Raw genomic sequence first — 25057 nt, 5'->3', positions numbered from 1 at the left:
TTCATTCTTTTCATTTTTTCATTTGTTTCATTTTTAGTTTTATTTTCTTTATTTTTTATCCATTTTACGCATTGTTCTCTTTTCCATATTTTCTCTATTTTCTTCACTATATTTTTATTATTGCCTTTTTTTATTTTTATTGATTTTGTCATTTTTTACTTTATTTCTCTACTTATCCTTTACTTATCTCCTTCTTTTTCTTCTTATTTCTCATCTTTCTATTTTTTCTCTATAAATCATTGCTTTTAATCCATATAGTATCCTCTGGCTCTACACCGCCACCTCCACTTTCTCTTTCTTTCAGCTCTGTACGCCTGTTTCCTCTTTTCCCCTTCCCCTCCCCTTGCCATCAGCACAGAGCCCTATGTACTGACACGCTCCTACTACATCCGCACACTCTGCGCACGCGCCGACATAGCGCTTCTCCCTCAGTGCACCTCTGCTCGTCCTTTGCCAGCCCTTCATTCTAGACGCCTCCTGCTTCCTGCGCGTGCGCACTGTCTTCTGCGCTCCAGCGTGCGTTCCGGGCCTCTCTCTCGCTCCTCCCCGTGCGCGCTTCTTTCAGCTCCTCAGCGTGCGTTCCTGGCCTCTTTCTCGCACCTCCACGCTACCACACTTCCTGTCTGGCTGGTATTTATCCCCTGACAGTTCACCATGCCGGACACTACCGCCTCCTTCCTTCCTGCTGGACCCACAGGTACCTTCTCCCTTTGGTTTAGCTCCCTGCTTTCTCTTCACACTATTAGCATCCTCACTTCTGGTCTCTCATCCACAGTGCTTTTAGGGACACTGCGCCCTGTCCGTGCCGTACCGGATCTTCGTACTCCTGCTCTCTGGACCATTTGTGGTATGTGTTTATTAGGCTCTGCTTCTGGCCCCCACCATAGCATTTTGCCTTGCCTCATTCTCTGCTACTCTCCATAGGAGCCTCTGTCTCCATTTATCGGACAAGTATCGTCCTCCTCCTCTTTTCTCCATCACTATTCACTAAGGTCAGTTTTGCTCTACCCCTTGCTTACAATGTGTATTTTTTTTATATATATCTATATGTTTTCAGTTGTCTATGAAGCCTACCGCCCTCCGTTTGTCTGCCTGCCTGAACGCTGATCTAATATTCATATTACGTGTATACTCCTCTGGGCCTCGTTCACGTATTTTGTAAGATTTGTACATATGTAAATAATTTTCTCGCATAATATGGTTATTTATTTTGTTTTGTCTGGTACTAGGTCTCCCCCACCCCCTTTTTTTGTCCCCCCCTTTGTTTTACTCTTCAGGCATATACAGCATCCCTTTATACATCTGGCAACACAGTGGCATCCATCATGTTTACCACATTATGCATGTATTGGCCTCCTCTAGCTGTTGTTAATTGCATCCACTGTGTTTAGCACTTCCTATGATATTCTATAATTTTTGCTATGCTGTATTCTGTCTGTATTGTTTTGGTTCCACCATCTTTAATATAGTCTATTTCATGTTTTTTACAGTGAGGTTTGAGAAAGACCTTTCGGGTCGAAACGTTACCTCAGAACTCTATTGACCACTGTGGTGTTACTCAATAAATACTTCACATCTCTGATGCATAAAATTGTCTGAGTGCGGTTGTTTGCCCGAATTTATGATTGAACTGGATCCTGTCCAGGTTCAGCCAGCTCCATTCCACAGAGTGCACCCCTTTTTTCCTTCTTACTTAGACCTGATGAGGGTCACCCGATGTGTGTTTCACCAATGTGTAAACATTATGTAAAGGTACCTTCACACATAACGATATTGTTAACGATATCGTTGCTATTTGTGACGTAGCAACGATATCGTTAATGAAATCGTTATGTGTGACAGCGACCAACGATCAGGCCCCTGCTGGGAGATCGTTGGTCGCTGAATAAAGTCCAGAACTTTATTTCGTCGCTGGACTCCCTGGAGACATCGCTGGATCGGCGTGTGTGACACCGATCCAGCGATGTCTTCACTGGTAACCAGGGTAAACATCGGGTAACTAAGCGCAGGGCCGCGCTTAGTAACCCGATGTTTACCCTGGTTACCATCCTAAAAGTAAAAAAAAACAAACAGTACATACTTACCTACAGCTGTCTGTCCTCCAGCGCTGCGCTCTGCTCTCCTCCTGTACTGGCTGTGAGCCGGAAAGCAGAGCGGTGACGTCACCGCTCTGCTTTCCGGCTCCCAGACAGTACAGGAGGAGAGCAGAGAAGCAGAGCGCAGCGCTGGAGGACAGACGGCTGTAGGTAAGTATGTACTGTTTGTTTTTTTTTTACTTTTAGCATGGTAACCAGGGTAAACATCGGGTTACTAAGCGCGGTCCTGCGCTTAGTAACCCGATGTTTACCCTGGTTACCGGCATCGTTGGTCGCTGGAGAGCGGTCTGTGTGACAGCTCTCCAGCGACCAAACAGCGACGCTGCAGCGATCCGGATCGTTGTCGGTATCGCTGCAGCGTCGCTAAATGTGAAGGGGCCTTAAGTACTATGGAATCTGCATGGGATAAAATGGAACTGAGACCAAAGTTAAGACAAATAAACTGTACTTTAGCAAAGTAAGAAGTACAAACAAACTAACAGAGGCTTTCCTGCAAATACAGCGAAATGCACAGCACAAAACAAAAATGTCCAGCAAACATAATAGCTGTGCGCGTCCGCTAAAACAAACAAGTCCAGCAGTAATATGACACAAGAGAGTGAACAGCACTGATACGTGGAAGTCAAGTAATAGTGCAATCGGCACTCACACGTGGAAGTCCAGGACTATGCAGACAGAGGAGACGACACCTTTCATGGAAGTCCAGAAAAACATGGGTGGAGAATAACAAGGAGAAGGTCCTTAAGTGTACCTTTTGGGGCTGAAAAGTCCCACTCAAGTCCCGCACAGCAGCCCGCACAAACACAGTTTTAGAAGTCAGGACAGTAGGTAACACCAGCAGGATCCGGAAGCAGCTCAGAGGACTAAAGGCAGCTGGAAGTAGAGTGGCAGAGCACCGAGTAACCAGCAGCAGCAGGGACTCCAGAGGCAAGCTAGGAGGAATCTCCGAAGCAAACAGCAACAAAATACAAGGGGCGATCCAAAAGTAATGATAATCAATACTAAACACAATGAATATAGTCAAAAAATACATTTCTTTTTCTACATAGTCTCCTAACAAGTCTATACATTTAGTCCATCTCTTTTCTAAACTTAGAATTCCCTTAGAAAAAAATTCTTGATCTTGACCCTCAAAAAAATCCCCAACAGCGGTTATCACGTCGCTATTGTCGTCAAATTTCTTGCCCCGGAGGTGTTCCTCGAGCCGAGGAAAGAGAAAGAAGTCCCTGGGGGCTAGATCTGGTGAATAGGGGGGGTGTTCCACCAGTTCAAAGCCCGCTTCTTGAATGGTAGCCATGGCAACAGCAGCTTTGTGAGCTGGCGCGTTACCTTGGTGAAACAACACTCCAGCCCGCAGTTTGCCGCGCCTTTTCTCCTTGATAGCCTCCCGCAATCTTCTTATTTGTTCTGCGTAGTAGGAGCCCGTAATAGTGGCTCCCTTCTCCAAATAGTCCACCATAATAATTCCTTCAGCGTCCCAAAAAACGGACGCCATAACCTTCCCTGCTGAGCTTGACACTTTGAATTTCTTCGGCGTCGGTTCGTCGGCTCGTTTCCATGTCATCGATTGTTGTTTAGTTTCGGGATCAAAGTGGTGGATCCAGGTCTCGTCCATGGTAATAAAACGTGACAAAAAATTTTCCTTGTCTGCTTGGAACTTTTCGAGATTTGCTATTGAAATGTCAACTCGTTTCTTCTTTTGTTCGTCGGTTAACATTTTTGCCACCCAACGCGCGGAGACCTTTCTCATATGCAATTCTTTTGCAAGGATTCTTTGAATACTGCCATATGAGATCCCTGTGACCTCAGCTACATGCCTGATAGTCACTCTTCGATCTGCCAATACAACTTCTTCAACTTTTTTCACGTTTTCTTAATTGAGGGACGTGGATGGGCGTCCTTCACGATGTTCATTTTCCGTCGATGTTCTTCCCAGCTTAAATTCCTTGGCCCAGCGTCCAACTGTGGAATATGGAGAAGAGTCCCCCAATGTTTCCACCAAGTCGCTGTGTATGTCTTTGGTAGTCATTTTTTTCAAGCAGAGGTATTTGATGACAGCTCTGAGCTTGTTTTTTTCCATTTTGATGTTCACTCCTCGGCAGTTCATATTCAAATGAATGTAGCTCCCGGGAATCGTGGTCTATTTAAGTAATGTTTTTTTCCTGGACTAGTGGGTACCTAAGAAGAAAACATTTTATTTTAATTTCTGTGTGCAATAGAAATAACCGATTATCATTACTTTTGGATCGCCCCTCGTACTCAGGCAAGGAGGATCTCCAGACCCGGACTTAAATAGCAGGACAGAGAGGAAGTTTCAGGACAGGGCGAAGTACAAGACTCCATCTTGGACAGGGGCAAAGCAGGCTCCATGTAACATCTGGAATCCTTACACAAAGCTTTGTCATTGGAGGTTGTTGGGAATATTAAGCGGAGTATATAAAGGATAAGTGGCCAATCCAGATAGATCAATCAGAAAATACAGACATGATGCATAATTATTAAAAAATAAGCTTCATAATTGCAGAAATCCGTATGCCACGCGGTAAAACGGTCACAGTACTGGACCCAAATAAGGGTTATGGTGCAAAAATAACTCAAATATGGGCATCCAGAGAGAAAAAAGAAAAAAGTTGGCACTCACCCAGCGATGAAAGTAGAAAAGTCCTTTATTTATCCATACAATGGGATGCGGACATGCCTGTAGGGCTGCAGTACAAACGAGAGGGTGCGAGGAGGGAACCGGACGACGGCCATTTCACGCGGACTGCGCTTCAACGGGTCCAGGTATGACCGTTGAAATTCCCTATCAATATATCTTTGGAATGTGGGAGGAAACTGGAGTATCCGGAGGAAACCCACACGAACACAGGGAGAACATACAAACTCCTTGCAGATGTTGTCCTTGGTGGGATGTGAACTCAAGGCTGCAGTGCTAAACACCGAGCCGCCGTGCTGCCCTATAAGTAATAATATAAATGACAGACCATACCAAAGGGTAGTGGCACACCAATATAAAGAAAACTAAATATGGACCAAGCAGCGTTGCTCGCTTTACTCTTCCGTGCACTCTTCAAGACCTTATACTCCACTCTCGGCTGTGAAGGCCGACGAGACAAAGTCTTCCCACCTACCAGTAATGCCAGTAGACTGTGGCCTCATGTGTGTGGAGAAAATAATTTTTGGTGAGAAAAGGAGAGCCTGTGGCTGTTTTTTTTTAATTGTTGTATTTGGCGACCGTTAAAACAAATCACTATATAAATACTGAGGTGAGAGAGACCGATGTATAAATCTATTGAGCACCTACCAAACTGCCGGCCATTACAGGCTTCATCTACTCCTGACCCATCCCTTGTGAATGTCCCTGTGTGCAGATTAAAATACAAGAAGCCCATTTTCCTCATGGGCAGCATCTACAGTTAGGTCCATATATATTTGGACAGAGACATTTTTCTAACTTTGGTTATAGACATTACCACAATGAATTTCAAACAAAATAATTCAGATACAGTTGAAGTTCAGACTTTCAGCTTTCATTTGAGGGTATCCACATTAAAATTGGATGAATGGTTTAGGAGTTTCAGCTCCATAACATGTGCCACCCTGTTTTTAAAAGGGACCAAAAGTAATTGGACAATTGACTCCAAGGCTATTTCATGGACAGGTGTGGGCAATCCCTTCGTTATTTCATTCTCAATTAAGCAGATAAAAGGCCTGGAGTTGATTTGAGGTGTGGTGCTTGCATTTGGAAGGTTTTGCTGTGAAGTAAACATTCGGTCAAAGGAGCTCTCCATGCAGGTTAAACAAGCCATCCTTAAGCTGCGAAAACAGAAAAAACCCATCCAAGAAATTGCTACAATATTAGGAGTGGCAAAATCTACAGTTTGGTACATCCTGAGAAAGAAACAAAGCACTGGTGAACTCATTAATGCAAAAAGACCTGGGCACACACGGAAGGCAACAGTGGTGGATGATCGCAGAATAATCTCCATGGTGAAGAGAAAGCCCTTCACAACAGCCAACCAAGTGAACAACACTCTCCAGGAGGTCGGCGTATCAATATCCAAATCTACCATAAAGAGAAGACTGCATGAAAGTAAATACAGAGGGTTCACTGCACGGTGCAAGCCTCTCATAAGCATCAAGAAGAAAAAGGCTAGACTGGACTTTGCTAAAAAAAAATCTAAAAAAGCCAGCACAGTTCTGGAATAACATTTTTTGGACAGAAGAAACCAAGATCAACCTCTACCAGAATGATGGAAAGAGAAAAGTATGGCGAAGGCGTGGTACAGCTCATGATTCAAAGCATACCACATCATGTGTAAAACACGGCGGAGGCAGTGTGATGGCGCGGGCATGCATGGCTGCCAGTGGCACTGGGTCACTAGTGTTTATTGATGATGTGACACAGGATAGAAGCAGCGGAATGAATTCTGAGGTCTTCAGAGCCGCCATACTGTGGGCTCAGATCCAGCCAAATGCAGCCAAAGTGATTGGTCGTCGTTTCATACTACAGATGGACAATGACCTAAAACATAAAGCCAAAGCAACCCAGGAGTTTATTAAAGCAAAGAAGTGGAATATTCTTGAATGGCCAAGTCAGTCACCTGATCTCAACCCAATTGAGCATGCATTTCACTTGTTAAAGACTAAACTTCAGACAGAAAGGTCCACAAACAAACAGCAACTGAAAACCACCGCAGTGAAGGCCTGGACGAGCTTCAAAAAGGAGAAAACACAGCGTCTGGTGATGTCCATGAGTTCAAGACTTCAGGCAGTCATTGCCAACAAACGGTTTTCAAAGAAGTACTAAAAATGAACCTTTTATTTAAAATTATTTAATCTGTCCAATTACTTTTGGTCCCTTTAAAAACAGGGTGGCACATGTTAAGGAGCTGAAACTCCTAAACCCTTCATCCAATTTTAATGTGGATAACCTCAAATGAAAGCTGAAAGTCTGAACTTCAACTGCATCAAATTGTTTTGTTTAAAATTCATTGTGGTAATGTCTATAACCAAAATTAGAAAAATTTTGTCTCTGTCCAAATATATATGGACCTAACTGTATGTCCCAGGAGTGCCGCAGCTCATCAGCGATCTCTCATTGACTACAGTCATCACCATTCTGCTCTTCCTCACCTCGGGCAACAGGAGCTGTAAATGCGGACCTGCTGACAAGAGAACTGAAGGGATCCAAGGTAATAAGGGAGTATCTGCATGGGGTTATTGGCCACTTAGTGGGAGCAACGCTGTGCAGACCCCCGACAGATAGCGCACGGTGCTGTGCAGACCCCTAACAGATAGCGCACGGTGCTGTGCAGACCCCTAACAGATAGCGCACGGTGCTGTGCAGACCCCTAACAGATAGCGCACGGTGCTGTGCAGACCCCTGACAGATAGCGCACGGTGCTGTGCAGACCCCTGACAGATAGCGCACGGTGCTGTGCAGACCCCTGACAGATAGCGCACGGTGCTGTGCAGACCCCTGACAGATAGCGCACGGCGCTGTGCAGACCACTGACAGACAGCGCTCGGCGCTGTGCAGACCCATGACAGATAGCGCTCGGCGCTGTGCAGACCCCTGACAGATGGCGCTCGGTGCTGTGCAGACCCGTGACAGCGCTCGGCGCTGTGCAGACCCCTAACAGATGGCGCTCGGCGCCGTGCAGACCCCTGACAGATAGCGCTCGGTGCTGTGCAGACCCCTGACAGATAGTGCTCGGCGCTGTGCAGACCCCTAACAGATAGCACTCGGCGCTGTGCAGACCCCTGACAGATAGCGCACGGTGCTGTGCAAACCCCTGACAGCGCTGTGCAGACGCTCGACAGTGCTCGGCGCTGTGCATACTCTCAAGATAGCTCTCGGCGCTGTGTAGACCCCTGACAGCGCTCAGCACTGTGCAGACCCATGACAGATAGCGCTCGGCGCTGTGCAGACCCCTGACAGATGGCGCTCGGTGCTGTGCAGACCCGTGACAGCGCTCGGCGCTGTGCAGACCCCTAACAGATGGCGCTCGGCGCCGTGCAGACCCCTGACAGATAGCGCTCGGTGCTGTGCAGACCCCTGACAGATAGTGCTCGGCGTTGTGCAGACCCCTAACAGATAGCACTCGGCGCTGTGCAGACCCCTGACAGATAGCGCACGGTGCTGTGCAAACCCCTGACAGCGCTGTGCAGACGCTCGACAGTGCTCGGCGCTGTGCATACTCTCAAGATAGCTCTCGGCGCTGTGTAGACCCCTGACAGCGCTCGGCACTGTGCAGATTCCTGACAGATAACGCTCGGCGCTGTGCAGACTCCTGACACATAGCGTTCCACGCCGTGCAGACCAATGACAGATAGCGCTAAGCGCTGTGTAGACCCCTGACAGCGTTCGGCGCCGTGCAGACTCATGACAGATAGCGCTCGGCGCTGTGCAGACCCTCGACTGATAGCGTTCAGCGCCGTGCAGACTCTTGACAGATAGCGCTTGGTGCCGTGCAGACCCCTGACAAATAGCGCTCTGCAGACTCCTGACAGATAGCGTTCAGCGCCGTGCAGACTCCTGACAGATAGCGCTTGGCGCTGTGCAGACCCGATAGCGTTCAGTGCTGTGCAGACTCCTGACAGATAGCGCTCGGCGCTGTGCAGACCCCTGACAGATAGCACTCGGCGCTGTGCAGACCTCTGACAGATAGCGCTCGGTGCTGTGCAGACCCCTGACAGATAGCGCTCGGTGCTGTGCAGACCCCTGACAGATAGCGCTCGGTGCTGTGCAGACCCCTGACAGATAGCGCTCGGTGCTGTGCAGACCTGTGACAGATAGCGCACGGCGCCGTGCAGACCCCTAACAGATAGCGCTCGGTGCCGTGCAGACCCCTGACAGCGCTCGGTGCTGTGCAGACCCCTGACAGATAGCGCTCGGTGCTGTGCAGACCCCTGACAGATAGCGCTCGGCGCCGTGCAGACCTGACAGATAGCGCTCGGCGCCGTGCAGACCTGACAGATGGCGCTCGGCGCCGTGCAGACTCCTGACAGATAGCGCTCGGTGCTGTGCAGACCCCTGACAGATAGCGTTCGGTGCTGTGCAGACCCCTGACAGATAGCGCTCGGTGCTGTGCAGACCCCTGACAGATAGCGCTCGGCGCCGTGCAGACCCCTAACAGATAGCGCTCGGTGCTGTGCAGACCCCTGACATTTAGCGCTCGGTGCTGTGCAGAGCCCTGACATTTAGCGCTCGGTGCTGTGCAGAGCCCTGACATTTAGCGCTCGGTGCTGTGCAGAGCCCTGACATTTAGCGCTCGGTGCTGTGCAGAGCCCTGACATTTAGCGCTCGGTGCTGTGCAGAGCCCTGACACAGTGTAGCAGGAGTCACCACAGCCTGCAGTCAGCAGAGGAGACAGGACGCCTCACAGCTGCTCCCTCCTCTCTACAGCCTCACAGCTCAGCCTGTGGGGTCACATGGGAGGGGCGGGGCTACAGGGAGGGGCGGAGCCAGAGACAACAATGAAGAAGGAAAGAAAGAAGAAGGAAGGAGCGACATGAGGTAAATCTCGGAATGTCGGTGGGATTGTGCTCTGTGATGTCACATCTATTACATTACTGATTTTTTTTGACTGCACGATGCAGAATTATGTGAACAGCAGTTTTTTTTTCCAACATGTTGAACGTCTCTTTGACCTTAGGTTTTATTCTGCTGATGTGTATAATCACTGTGTTATCTGTGGTGTTACATGGGACTGCAGGTGACATCTACATTATCTGTATCTATTGGCACATATTGGTATATATAAAAATAATGTGAAAGACAGATGACGTGAAGGAGTGTTATTTTGTGCATAAATAAGCAATAAAAGTGCACAGTACAAAAAGGTAAGGATATGAGTGCACAGAACAAGTGCAGAAGAAACAAAAAAAATGAGAATAAAAAAAGCAATCTACTATATAATTGTCTAAGGGTCACTTCCGTCTGTCTGTCTGTCTGTCCTTCTGTCTGTAACGGTTATTCGTTCGCTGATTGGTCTCTGCAGCTGCCTGTCATGGCTGCCGCGACCAATCAGCGACGCGCACAGTCCGGCAGAAAATGAACCAGGAGCGTCATCTCCCCAACAAGGCTGTAGCGGTGTACGCAGTGTATACATCGCAGGGAGCCGTCCAGGTCAGCAATCAGCAGGGAAGCCTCCAGCGATGTAACGTTTTTTGGTGCAGTGTGTCCGCCATTTCCGACCGCGCATGCGCGGCCGGAACATTGCCCCCTCCTCCCCAGAGCTCACAATGGGGCAGCGGATGCGTTGTAAAACTGCATCCGCTGCCCCCGTTGTGCTGCGCTTTCACAGCATGCGTCGGTACGTCACCACGACGCATTGCGTCGTACGACGCTAGTGTGAAAGTAGCGTAAGCCGGGTATTAGTAGCTTAATTGGCACCTTTCAAAAAAAAAAAAGGCTGAGAGATAGTAAGGAGCTAATAGCTGCAGCTCTTTTAGCCACAAAACGTATATCCGTATAATTAACTATGCTGGATAATTTAGAGTCTTGATACAAAATGGGTAGATATTATTTGACAATAGAAAATATGACAAAGTATTGTGGGCTAAATTGGGCAGAAACTATGTGGATTGTCAAACTCAACACCCGACACCCCATAGACTGAAAGAACGTAACGGTTAGGCTACTTTCACACATCAGGTTTTTTGTTTCAGGCTAAATCCAGCGAATGTTGGAAAAACTGGATCCAGCGCAGATTGTGAAAAACTAATGCGACAAATCTGTTTTTTTGACGGATCCGGCTAGCCTATCTAGATTATTGGATAAAAAAAAAAAATTGGAGCATTCTCAGTTTAAAAAACCGGATCAGGCCGCCGGAACCATCATTTTCTGCATCCGGCACCTTCCGGCTCCCATAGGCTTCCATTCTAGCAAAGAGCCGGAAGCGCCGGATCTGGCGCTTCAGCCTTTTTCGCCGGAGACAAAAAACGTTACAGTAGACATTTTTTTCCAGACGCCGGAATCAAGTGTACACCGGATCCGGCATCAAACCGGAAGGACCGCTGGGCCATCAGGCGCAATGCGGCGCTAATACAAGTCAATGGGGGAAAAACCGGATCCGGTTTTTATTTTTTCCGGTTTTTCTCCCGAGAGCCGGATTTAGCCTGAAACAAAAAAACCTGATGTGTGAAAGCAGCCTTATCCTCCTTTCATGTGATTATTTCCGTGAGCTTATCTGTTTGTGACTTTCCTTTTATGCATGTGTGCATGTATATTGTGTATCTATTCACACCTTTTATGCGAAACTACATAAGAGCTGTATATGTATTTTCTGGACTGTTTTTCACTTTTGTCACACGCATGTCTAATTTTCCTTGTTTGTTTTATTTTATCATTTCAATATATATGCCTCTTTTTTTGTACCTACTCATATTCTTTTTACCTATTTATCTATACATTTTTAATACCGCTTTTCTTTCTTCTTTTAAATATTTTTTTTTATTTTTATTTTATTTTTTTGTATTCATTTTCTTTTTATTATTTTTACATTTATATTCATTTTTATTTCTTTTTCATTACTATGCTTTTGTTCACACTTCCCTTTCTTTCATCCATTTAAGTGTTTGTTTTTTTTCCACTTCCTTTCATCACCCTTTGTGGGTTTATCATTGTTTGTCTGCCTTGCACTTTGCTTCATTATTGTACTAATATAACGCCATCTGCTGGTATTATTTAAGACTGTAGTCCATTTTTTATGTACCGGTGTGATGCGCTTGGTCTGTCACATGACACTCTGGCTGGGCGTCACTGTACTGGGCCGCGCCTTCTCTCCAACAATTTATGCAGTGTCATCAGCGTTACACTGCATCCCGTGATCACATGACTTCACATGTGACCGAACTCATTCACACCTCTTCCTCTCACTAGTCATTCAGCTGGTGACCATATGACTGGTGACCAGATGTACACATGGGACCACCAGTAGACCCACCTCCTGGCATCCAGCACCATCTTGGACCCTTTTTTATGGATCAATTTCATGATGTAAGTTTTAATCCTATTGGTTTAGCAGTATGAAAGGACATGGATTCAATGTATATACCAACCCCCGATGAAGCACTTTGTGTGAAACATGTCTCAGGTTGGCCGAGCAGATAGCCACCAATACGTCTTTTTACTGACCTTAGATATGAGTATAGCATCCCCATACAGATGACAATCCAGCAGCTGTCGGCTATACACTATAGCACTAACGCAGCGTTGTTTTTTCCGCAGCATGTCAATTTTTTGTGCGTATCTGCAGTGTTTCTGCACCCATAGACTTGCATTGAGTCGGGCACATCCGCAGCAAAACCGCAGATGTAAAAAAGATCTGCGGTTTAGCTATGGGTGAAACGCTGCAGATCGGGAGAAGGGAAGCGTGTGGGCGGTGACTGTGTGCATGTATGTATGTGTGTGCGGGCTGGGTCTGCGGGCTGTCAGTGGGTCTGCGAGGGTCTGTGCGGGGCTGTCGGGGGGGTCTGCCAGGGCTGTCTGCGGGGCTGTACGGGGGGTCTTTGGGTGTGTGTGTGCGTGCAGGCATTGTCCGATGGGACTGCAAGTCCCATCTGGGTATGCCTGCTACAGTGACAGTGATTGACACATTAGCCAATGATGGGACAGTAGTGGTCACATCATCCAGCTAATGTGTTGAATGTAACAAAAAAAAAAAAAAATCACATACACACATATATAGTACATACAACATATGACAAGTACATACAACATACATACAGTATATACAACATATAACATACAACCGAACATATAACATACAACAGTACATACAACATATAACGTTACATACAACATATAGCACATACGACATATAACATACAACAGTACATACGACTTATAGAACATACATACAGAACATACCACATGCAGCAGAACATCTACTATATAATTGTCTAAGGGTCACTTCCGTCTGTCAGTCTTTCTGTTTGTCTGTCTTTCTGTCACGGATATTCATTGTTCGCGGCCTCTGTCTGTCATGGAAATCCAAGTCGCTGATTGGTCGCAGCAAAATAGCCATGACCAATCAGCGACCGGCACAGTCCGGCGGAAAAATGGCGCTCTTTCCTCCCCGCAGTCAGTGCCCGCTCCGTACTCCCCTCCAGTCATCCAGTCAGCCCTCACACTGGGTTAATGCCAGCGTTAATGGACCGCGGTGTAATGCACTCCATTAACGCAGCTATTAAGCCTGTGTGACCAACTTTTTACTATTGATGATGTGTATGCGGCATCAATAGTAAAAAGATCTAATGTTACAAATAATAATAATAAAAAAAAAGATTATTCTCACCCTCCGTCGTTGCGTCCACTCCTCGGCAGTGAAAGCGGCAGGTTCCGGTGCCAAGGATGCTATGCGAGAAGGACCTTCCATGACGTCACAGTCATGTGACCGCGATGTCATCACAGGTCCTGCGCTTATCCAACCCTGGGACCGGAAGCTGCCGCCTGCACCGCACACAGGCGACAGGACTACAAGGGCTCCCTCGGAAGGTGAGTATATGTTTATTTTTTATTTTAACTCTTTTTTAACCTGTTACATACGTGTCTGGGCAATATCCTACGTGGCTGGGCAATATCCTACGTGGCTAGGCAATATCCTACGTGGCTGGGCAATATCCTACGTGGCTGGGCAATATCCTACGTGGCTGGGCAATATCCTACGTGGCTGGGCAATATACTACATGACTGGCCAATATACTATGTGATTGGGCAGTATACTACGTGGCTGTGCTGTATACTACGTGGCTCTGTGCTGTATACTACGTCGCTGTGCAATATACTACGTCTCTGGGCAATATACTACGTGACTGGGCAATATGCTACGTGACTGGGCAATATACTACATGACTGGGCAATATATTACGTAGCTGGGCAATATACTACGTGGATGGGTAATATACTACGTGGCTGGGCAATATACTACGTGTCTGTGCTGTATACTACGTGGCTCTGTGCTGTATACTACGTCGCTGTGCAATATACTACGTAGCTGGGCAATATACTACGTGACTGGGAAATATACTACGTGGCTGGGCAATATACTACGTGGCTGGGCAATATACTATGTAGCTGGGCACTATACTACGTGACTGGGCAATATACTACGTGGCTGGGCAATATACTACGTGGGCTGTGCAATATACTACGTGGGCTGTGAAATATACTACGTGGACATGCATATTCTAGAATAACCGATGCGTTAGAATCGGGCTACCATCTAGTACAACATATAACCTACAACAGTACATGCAACATACAGAACATACAACAGTACATACAACATACATACATAACAAACAACATGCATACAGAACATACAACATATAACATACAATAGCACATACAACAGTGCATACAACATATGACATACAGAACATACAACAGTACATGCAACTTACATACAGAACATACAGTATAACATACAACATACAATAGTACATACAACATACATACAGAACATACAACAGTACATACAACATGACCTACAGTACATACAGAACATACAGTACATACAACAGTACATACAGTGCATACATACAACACACATAGACATACAGTACATATACACAACACATACAGTACATACAACTTAGAGTACATACTCACCATTACCTTGATCCCCGAAGCCCTTGCTCACCTGTAAAAAATATTAAAATAATAAACAAACAATATACTCCCTGATCCGCAGATATCCAGTTACTACGAGTGACCCACGACGATCTCCCGTGGAGAGCTACATCATCAGCTGATGCGACCGCTCTCCAGGGCAGTCCAGGAATACAATGACGGAAGGTATCCTTCCTCAATGTATTCCTCCACTGCTGTGAGAAATAATCCCTATTCTCACTTGTGGCACTGCTGTGTGGGAAAATTCCCACGTAGCTTTGCAATAAAGTGAGACCCTGAACTCAGGTAACCTCTTCACTGATGCTTTGCAGGAGCCATTGTCTCCTGTCAGTGTGTCACTGGAGGCCTACAGAGCAGTGACATCACCCGATGTCACTGTTCTGTAGGGGAGATCGTCGTGGGACACTCGTTATTAATTGGACTACGGCGGAAAGTGAGTATACGTTTGTTTTATTTTAAATTTTTTTGCAGGCGATCGAGTATGGTAAGTATAGTGAAATTAAGAATATTAAAATACTTTTTTCTGGCTGTGTCCTTTTTTTAACCCTTTCACTACTGTAGGATTAGTAATGTATAGGCGTCTTATTGATGCCTCTCCATTACTAAACGGGCTTAATGTCACCCTACATTAGCAAGGTGACATTAACCCCTTATTACCCCATATCCCACCGTCAGGGCTGTGGAGTCGGAGTTAGTTTTGGTTGGAGTCGGCTCCGACTCCAGCTTTAAAAAAAAAAAATGTATTAATATTTCATAATTGAACTTTCATATGAATTTTATAAATGGTACTCAAATATATATGTTCTATCAAACTATGAACGACAGTGATAAGCAGTTCTGCTGGAGATAGAGACATTTCTTAAGGTACCATCACTCTCAGCGACGCTGCAGCGATATAGACAACGACCCGATCGCTGCAGCGTCGCTGTTTAGGTCGCTGTAGACAAACACAGCAGCTCCAGAACGATGCAGGAGCGATCCTGTGACGTAACGGCAACTCACTTATCGTTGTAGCTGGTTGATAGGTCCATGTAAAACATTGCAGGCATCGTTGCTTTTGATGTCAAACACGATGATACACGCCGACCTGACGACCAAATATATATTATAGATCGATAGATATATCGATAGATAGATAGATATATGGATAGATATATCTATGTAACTATCCATATATCTACACCTATCCATATATCTATCTGGCTACTTTCACACATCAGGTGTTTGCCGTCAGGCACAATCCGAGTTTTGAAAAAAACGGATTCGTTCTTTTTTCCACCAGATCCGTTTTTGTCTCATAGAGTTGTATTAGCGCCGGATTGCGCCTGATGGCCTCATGTTTCATCCGTTTTTTGCCAAATCCGTCAAAAAAGCTGTTTCTGACGGACGGAGAAAATGTAAAGAGGAACGTTTTTTTTCTGTCCGGCGAAAAACACCCAGCGACTGATCCGGCGAAAAACGTATGAAACTGAGTTGTGAAATGATGAATCCGGCCTCCGAATCCGTTTTTTCATGCATTTTTTTTCCATTCAAATCATGCACATTTTCCGCTGCATCTAATTAGGAAGGAAAGCCCACCCCCGGGACGATTTCAGAGTATGTGGGGGCACATTTTATAAGTGTTTATTTCAGCGTGTGCAGGCGTTTGTAACTAAAAGCCACCTTGTCAGAATGCAGCATTAGTGCTGCACAAGGTGGCTCTTTTAGTTACAAACGCCAAGGTTCTCTTTAACCTTGTATGATTTCCTTGTACGTTTTTTTTTTTTTTTTAATGTTTTTAGCTATTTTTCACTAACGTTTATTTTACTCACTTACATAGTGCTATTAATTTCACATCGCCTTACAGACATTATCATCACTGTCCCCATTTTGGGTCACAATCTACATTCTCTATCAGAATGTCTTCAGAATGTGACATGAAGCCGGAGAACCTGGAGGAAACCCACCCAAACACGGGGAGAATATACAAACTCCTTGCAGATGTTGTCCTTGGAGGGATTTATACACAGGACCTAAGTGATGCAAAGCAATAGTGCAAATCACTGAGCCACCATGGGGTCCAAAAGTTGTTCACTTTTACTTTAATGTTTGGTCTTAAGGTACCGTTACACTAAACGACTTACCAACGATCAAGACAAGCGATACGACCTGGCCGTGATCGTTGGTAAGTCGTTGTGTGGTCGCTGAGGAGCTGTCACACAGACAGCTCTCTCCAGCGACCAACGATCAGGGGAAAGACTTCAGCATCGTTGAAACTGTCTTCAACGATGCGGAAGTCCCCGGGTAACCAGGGTAAATATCGGGTTACTAAGCGCAGTGCCGCGCTTAGTAACCCGATATTTACCCTGGTTACCATTGTAAAAGTAAAAAACAAAACAAAAAAAAAACAGTACATACTCACATTCCGATGTCTGTCACGTCCCCCGGTGACGTCACCGCTGTGCTCTGCTTTACGGCCGGCCGGCGCTGACGCAGTCAGTGCGGGAAGCTGACGCCGGGGGACGTGACAGACATCGGAATGTGAGTATGTACTGTTTTTTTTTTTTTTAACTTTTACAATGGTAATTAGGGTAAATATCGGGCTACTAAGCCCGGCCCTGCGCTTAGTAACCCGATATTTACCCTGGTTACCAGTGAACACATCGCTGGATCGGCGTCACACACGCCGATTCAGCGATGACAGCGGGGAATCAGCGACCAAAAAAAGGTCCTGATCATTCCCAGCGACCAACGATCTCCCAGCAGGGGCCTGATCGTTGGTCGCTGTCACGCATAACGATTTCGTTAACGATATTGTTGCTACGTCACAAAAAGCAACGATATCGTTATGTGTGAAGGTACCTTTAGTCATGCTTCTCAAGTGAGGGTCTTTATGATATGCTGCATGTGAAATTTGCTTATATTTGGAACTATATTTGTATCACTTATCAGTTATATTGGTACCTGCCTTAGTGGTGGCAGCTTTGGGTGGTTATTCGTGAGCAAGAGTAAGGCTATGTGCACACGATGCGGATTTGCTGCGGATCAGCAGCGGATTTTTCCACGCAGAAACGCTGCAGATCCGCACTGCGATTTACAGTACAATGTAAATCAATGAGTAAAAAAAAAAAGTTGTGCAGATGATGCGGAAAAATCAGTGCGGAATTGCTGCGGATTTCAAAGAAGTGCATGTCACTTCTTTTGTGCGGGTCTGCAGCGTTTCTGCACCCCTCCATGATAGAAATCCGCAAAAACTGCAGAAAATCCGCATCAATTCCGCGGCAAATCCGCACAAAATCCGCATAAAAACCGTGGCAAATCCGCAGCTGCGTATTCTGCCAGGAGATGCGGATTTTGTGCAGAAAATTCTGCACCACATTTCCTACGTGTGCACATATCATTACAACTCTATAATGTGTAAGGCTATTTGACAGACTAGGTGGTCTTGTATTGGATGCCTCCGGTCACATCCACACATTATGCCAGAATCAGCGAGTGCAGACATGACAATGGCCTTGCATATAAGAGAGGAGTACTGGCAGATAGCAAATGTTCATCTACCTATCTCTTTAGCTTAGACCAGTGTTTCCCCAACTCTAGTCCTTACGGCCCCCATGGGTCATGTTTTCAGCATTTCCTTAGTATTGCACAAGTAGTGGAAGTATCATCAAGTCATCAGGAATTCTCTTACCTGTGCAACACTATGAAAATACTGAAAGCATGGGGGCCGTGAGGACTGGAGTTCGGGAAACATTGGTTTAGACCATATTGAGCTGCATGTAAATAAAAAACATTACATTTATATCACCATTAAAAAAAAAATAGCTTCCGATCCCACAAAAAAAATATGTACCCCACAAATGCAAAATTTCCAAGCAAACCAATTCTTCTATGATGGAAAATAAAAATGTCAGGGCATCCGAAATGTGAAGACAAAATAATGAAGGAAATCAATGGACCCTGCTCCAGCGACCCTGGCTTCTATCACTAGGCACCGCTATACTGACTCTGAAGGTGGCATTGGTGATATAGGAGGTGGTGATGTCGGCATCGATTGGCGGCTCAGGGACCACACGAGCTTGTAGTAGAAGCGTCCTTCTAGAACATTCCACGTGACTTTTCCTTCTGCCTGTGACTTTATTATATATTATTATTTTCACAGTTTTGAAATCCAGGCAAACATTTGATGAATAATCCACAAACCATAATGGAGAAAGGAGAAAATGATGTGCAGGGAAATGAGTGGCGGTGCAAAGAGGAAGTTGTTACAGGTAACCGTCCTGATGAGGAGTCACCACAAAATAAGTAAGAGAAGGATCACATTCTCCTCATTCACCGGACCTTCAAACATACTCATTTTAAGATAATTGCCTCATAATTAGAGCCAGGAATAGATTATAGCAGAAAGCAGAATAATGCCTAGGCTAATCCAGCGTTATATTTGTGCCATCGCTATGACTTTCTAATGCACGACCATACGGCTCCTCCGCTCTATGCTGTGCACGTGGCTGTCAGAGAGCATGTGAGATGTACTCCATCTGTTTGCACAGACTCTTGAGCATTTCTCGTGAGACGAGTGGTACAATATGAGCTTCTTCTGGGCTCTGTCACATGAAAGTTGAGGTGCTAGTTATTGACTTAAGATAAGTCACTGAGCAATAGAAAAAAGTTCCATAGCACACACTGAGGTATGCAATATACGGAATATTTTTCAAGCATTCATCTGTTCTCTATGGAGACATTGGAGAGAGAGAAGAAAAATGCTCCCATATGATCCGTCCGTGCTCGTTAGAGGCCATTATCTGCCTATGTAAAGATATAGTAGTGATATACAGGTAAATAGTATTTAAACCATGTTAGGCTTTTTTACTGGAAGAGCTGCTACTCGTAGAAAATGAAGTTACATTTTCTCTGTAGCCGCTTTGAGGCAGTCCAGTGAGCTGTAACAGTCACTGCTCATAGAATGATGACTGCTACAACCGTCTATTTCCCCTGAAGACGGAAAGCGAGCGGCTGCAAGGAGAATATAACTGATGATATAGGAAGTTGATTAGTAACTTTCATTGTGTTATAGCAATGATGGTTTGGTTCCGTTCTCTTATGCATTTTTATTATTGCAGAACATTTTCTATGTACACAATGGATGTGCTGCCGACAACTATCTATATATATATAATTGCCTAAGGGTTTTTCCGTCTGTCTGTCTTTCTGTCTGTCTGTCTGTCCTGGAAATCCCGCGTCTCTGATTGGTCGAGGCCACCAGGCCTCGACCAATCAGCGACGGGCACAGTATCGACGTAGAAATCCCGCGTCTCTGATTGATCTGTGCCCGTCGCTGAATCAGAAACGTGGGATTTCGTCCTTTATGACATCATCGTCGCTGTGCCCGTCGCTGATTGGTCGAGGCCGCCAGGCCGTCATAATGGTTGCCATGGCGATGATGATGTCATAAAGGTTGCCTCGACCAATCAGCGACGGGCACAGTCTGCCGCGAATTCTGGAATCATCATTGTCCATATACTACGGGGACACGCATATTCTAGAATACCCGATGCGTTAGAATCGGGCCACAATCTAGTATGTGTATATATATATATATATATATATATATATATATATATATATATATATATATATATATATATATATATATATATATATATATATACAGTGGGGCAAAAAAGTATTTAGTCAGTCAGCAATAGTGCAAGTTCCACCACTTAAAAAGATGACAGGCGTCTGTAATTTACATCATAGGTAGACCTCAACTATGGGAGACAAACTGAGAAAAAAAATCCAGAAAATCACATTGTCTGTTTTTTTTAACATTTTATTTGCATATTATGGTGGAAAATAAGTATTTAGTCAGAAACAAAATTTCATCTCAATACTTTGTAATATATCCTTTGTTGGCAATGACAGAGGTCAAACGTTTTCTGTAAGTCTTCACAAGGTTGCCACACACTGTTGTTGGTATGTTGGCCCATTCCTCCATGCAGATCTCCTCTAGAACAGTGATGTTTTTGGCTTTTCTCTTGGCAACACGGACTTTCAACTCCCTCCAAAGGATTTCTATAGGATTGAGATCTGGAGACTGGCTAGGCCACTCCAGGACCTTGAAATGCTTCTTACGAAGCCACTCCTTCGTTGCCCTGGCAGTGTGCTTTGGATCATTGTCATGTTGAAAGACCCAGCCACGTTTCATCTTCAATGCCCTTGCTGATGGAAGGAGGTTTGCACTCAAAATCTCACGATACATGGCCCCATTCATTCTTTCATGTACCCGGATCAGTCGTCGTGGCCCCTTTGCAGAGAAACAGCCCCAAAGCATGATGTTTCCACCACCATGCTTTACAGTAGGTATGGTGTTTGATGGATGCAACTCAGTATTCTTTTTCCTCCAAACACGATAAGTTGTGTTTCTACCAAACAGTTCCAGTTTGGTTTCATCAGACCATAGGACATTCTCCCAAAACTCCTCTGGATCATCCAAATGCTCTCTAGCAAACTTCAGACGGGCCCGGACATGTACTGGCTTAAGCAGTGGGACACGTCTGGCACTGCAGGATCTGAGTCCATGGTGGCGTAGTGTGTTACTTATGGTAGGCCTTGTTACATTGGTCCCAGCTCTCTGCAGTTCATTCACTAGGTCCCCCCGCGTGGTTCTGGGATTTTTGCTCACCGTTCTTGTGATCATTCTGACCCCACGGGGTGGGATTTTGCGTGGAGTCCCAGATCGAGTGAGATTATCAGTGGTCTTGTATGTCTTCCATTTTCTAATTATTGCTCCCACTGTTGATTTCTTCACTCCAAGCTGGTTGGCTATTGCAGATTCAGTCTTCCCAGCCTGGTACAGGGCTACAATTTTGTTTCTGGTGTCCTTTGACAGCTCTTTGGTCTTCACCATAGTGGAGTTTGGAGTCAGACTGTTTGAGGGTGTGCACAGGTGTCTTTTTATACTGATAACAAGTTTAAACAGGTGCCATTACTACAGGTAATGAGTGGAGGAAAGAGGAGACTCTTAAAGAAGAAGTTACAGGTCTGTGAGAGCCAGAAATCTTGATTGTTTGTTTCTGACCAAATACTTATTTTCCACCATAATATGCAAATAAAATGTTAAAAAAACAGACAATGTGATTTTCTGGATTTTTTTTTCTCAGTTTGTCTCCCATAGTTGAGGTCTACCTATGATGTAAATTACAGACGCCTCTCATCTTTTTAAGTGGTGGAACTTGCACTATTGCTGACTGACTAAATACTTTTTTGCCCCACTGTATATATATATATATATATATATATATACATATATAATGAAATATGTGATCATTGACAAATGTTTTATTCTTTGACGTTTGATCTTTGCACTCGGCAATGATCGGGAAGGAACATTAGTACAATTGATTCTTTGTGCAATCATCACATCATGTAGATCAGGGGTGTCAAACTGCATTTCTCGAGAGCTGCAAACAGGTCATGTTTTCAGAATTTCCTTGTACTGCACAGGTGATAATTTAATCACCTACACAAATAATGAGTTGGTGATTAAATTATCACCTGTGCAGTACAAGGAAATCCTGAAAACATGACCTGTTTGCAGCCCTCGAGGAATGCAGTTTGACACCCATGATGTAGATGACACTTTAGTCAGTTAATAATAAAGCGTTCTTACATACCTTAGAAAATGTATGTCAGAAAAAAAAGGGTTCATCCAGTCTGTTCAGCGCTCCCAGGTAACAGGCATCAGGCAGAGGTATTACAAATCTTCAGTAAGTTATGTAAAATAAAAAACAATATATAGAACAACGCGTTTCGGCTATTTGCTTATTAAACATAGCCTCCCTCAGGTATGTTCATACCTGAGGAAGGCTATTTTTAGTAAGCATATAGCCGAAACGCGTTGTTCTATATATTGTTTTTTATTTTAAATAAATTACTGAAGACTTGTAATACCTCTGCCTGGTGCCTGTTACCTGGGAGCGCTGAACAGACTGGATGAACCCTTTTTTTATTCTGAACTTCACTACACGGTCTCCTGGCTGAGAGATCCGTTGTATCCAGGCTATAGCTGCATATCAGAGAGACAAGGCATCTCATTCAGACCATAAAGGTCGATACGCTATGATACAAGCCACACCAATGGTGAGCAATTTAGCCTTTGAAAATTGAGTTGAACTAAATAATCTGCACTTAGATCTGCACCCTGTTTCTTGTCTTTTTCCCCTTTCCTAGACCCTGTAGCCTCGCGGTCATATATTTCTGATTATTAGAAAATGTATGAAAGTTTTAACTTTTTCTTAAACTTGTAATTTTTGTATTTATATGAATATGATTTTTAAGGTTTTGTTCAAATATCAAATCACTTTTATTCTTGGCAGATGAGTATGCCAACAGCTCCGAAGGACATCTGATATCTTCATATATTAAAGTAGAAGATGATAGCTTCAAACAAGAAACATATGAAGAGCATGGCAACATCTCAGATATCCACTCAACCCTTTATAGCAAAGAACTATCTCCTAATTCATCACAGATTGTTAAGCAAAATAAAAGTGTGGAAAATAAAAGCGGGCCCACAAGAAAGAAGCCAATTTTGTGCTCAGAATGTGGGAAATGTTTTGCTAAGAAATCAAATCTTGTTGTACATGAGAGAATTCACACAGGAGAGAAGCCATTTTCATGTTCAGAATGTGGAAAATATTTTTCTCAGAAGACAAATCTTCTTGCACATGAGAAACATCACACAGGAGAGAAGCCATTTTCATGTTCAGAATGTGGAAAATGTTTTACAGCAAAATCAACTCTTGTTGTACATCAGAGAAATCACACAGGAGAGAAGCCATATTCATGCTCAGAATGTGGCAAATGTTTTACTAAGAAATCTCATCTTATTAAACATGAGAAAATTCACACAGGAGAGAAACCATTTTCATGTTCAGAATGTGGGAAATGTTTTTCTCAGAAATCAAATCTTCTTGCACATGAGAGACGTCACACAGGAGAGAAGCCATTTTCATGTTCAGAATGTGGGAAATGTTTTGCAGATAAATCAATTCTTGTTACACATGAGATGTATCACACAGGAGATAAGAAATTGTCATGTTCAGTATGTGGAAAACGTTTTTATAAGAAATATCATCTTATTATACATGAGCGAATTCACACAGGAGAGAAGCCATTTTCATGTTTCGAATGTGGGAAATGTTTTACTAAGAAATCACATGTTGTTAGACATCAGAGAAGTCACATTGGGACTAAGCTATTTTAACCTTTTAGTAACCAAGCTCAAATTTTCAAATCTTTATTGTGGGTAATAACAATGGAATTTTTCAACTTCAGTTACCTGAGAGGTTTTTTTATTTTGTTCCTGACACTTTGTATTTTATGCAATATATTTTGCTTTTATTAAAATAGAATTTTTTTTTACAAAAAATATGAAAAATTTGCAATGTTCAAACTTTGTTTACACCCATAAACCAAATAGTTATACTACCCAAAATATTGAATAAGTAACATTTACCTTCTGTTTTATAATGTGACCAAAATTCTTCAAATGTCATTTTTTTTTTTGTCAGAAGGGTTAAAAGTTTAGCAGCAAGTTTTCATTATTTTAGAACAATTTGCCAAATGTATTTTCAAGTACATCTCTGCGGACAGCACACGAGGAGGTAGTCCTTCTTTCACCTCTGACTTGACAGTATCACAGAGAGGTTAAAGGGCCCCACTCACCTCCACCTTCCAGTGTTTTTCTTGTCCCGACAAGGTTGTATCGCATGAGAGGTTTTTCCTAGAGTTAAAATATCTTATCCGGTGGAGGGTCAAAGGACAGACTCTGGGTGATCGGTTGGTCTCGGGCTTCCCTTCCACTGACAAGCAGTCCGGGGCTAACACCTCTCTGGGTAGTGGTCCCTCAGCCAACAGCCAGCCTGTGCATATCTGCAATAACGCAGTATTCCTGCTCCATCCATAGGAGGACACCTGGGGTTAATACAGCACATTATCTCTGAAGACTGCCCTCCAGCTGCGCCTCATTAAATTGGCTCCTTCAGGTGGGGCAGATTGGACAATTGAAATGTACCACTCACAGTGGCGGTTTATCCTGAATTGAGATGGACTGCTCTCTTAAATGTAACTGAGTCTGGTCTCGCAAGCTTGACCCCAGTCTGTGCCTGTTAGTGCCCCTGGACTTCATAGCGCCTCTCTGTCTTGTATTGCCTCTGGGCCTCATAGTGTCACAGGGCCTCTCATTGCTCACAAGACCTCTGGGCCTCATAGGTGCCTTTTAATGCCATATGGTGCCTCATAGCACCCCTCATACATTGCGGCTTCGTGCCTCTGGCTT

General features: G+C 44.4%; 1 protein-coding gene across 1 annotated transcript in view; it reads left to right on the top strand.

Annotated features, from left to right (window-relative positions):
• Window positions 1-9558: 9558 nt before the first annotated feature.
• LOC138646176 (zinc finger protein 665-like) overlaps window positions 9559-25057 on the top strand; it is a 40228-nt gene continuing 24729 nt past the window's right edge. The window contains exons 1-3 of the mRNA XM_069735641.1: window positions 9559-9618; window positions 18881-18989; window positions 23094-23978. Coding sequence (XP_069591742.1) covers window positions 18905-18989; window positions 23094-23978 — 970 coding nt within the window. The 5' untranslated portion in view covers window positions 9559-9618; window positions 18881-18904. The remainder of the gene's footprint in view (window positions 9619-18880; window positions 18990-23093; window positions 23979-25057) is intronic.

The sequence above is a fragment of the Ranitomeya imitator genome, chromosome 7 (assembly GCF_032444005.1).
Source record: "Ranitomeya imitator isolate aRanImi1 chromosome 7, aRanImi1.pri, whole genome shotgun sequence".
In the NCBI taxonomy this organism is placed as follows: Eukaryota; Metazoa; Chordata; class Amphibia; order Anura; family Dendrobatidae; genus Ranitomeya; species Ranitomeya imitator.
Note: the sequence above shows the minus strand (reverse complement) of the source record. Positions and strands in the feature narration are given on the sequence as shown.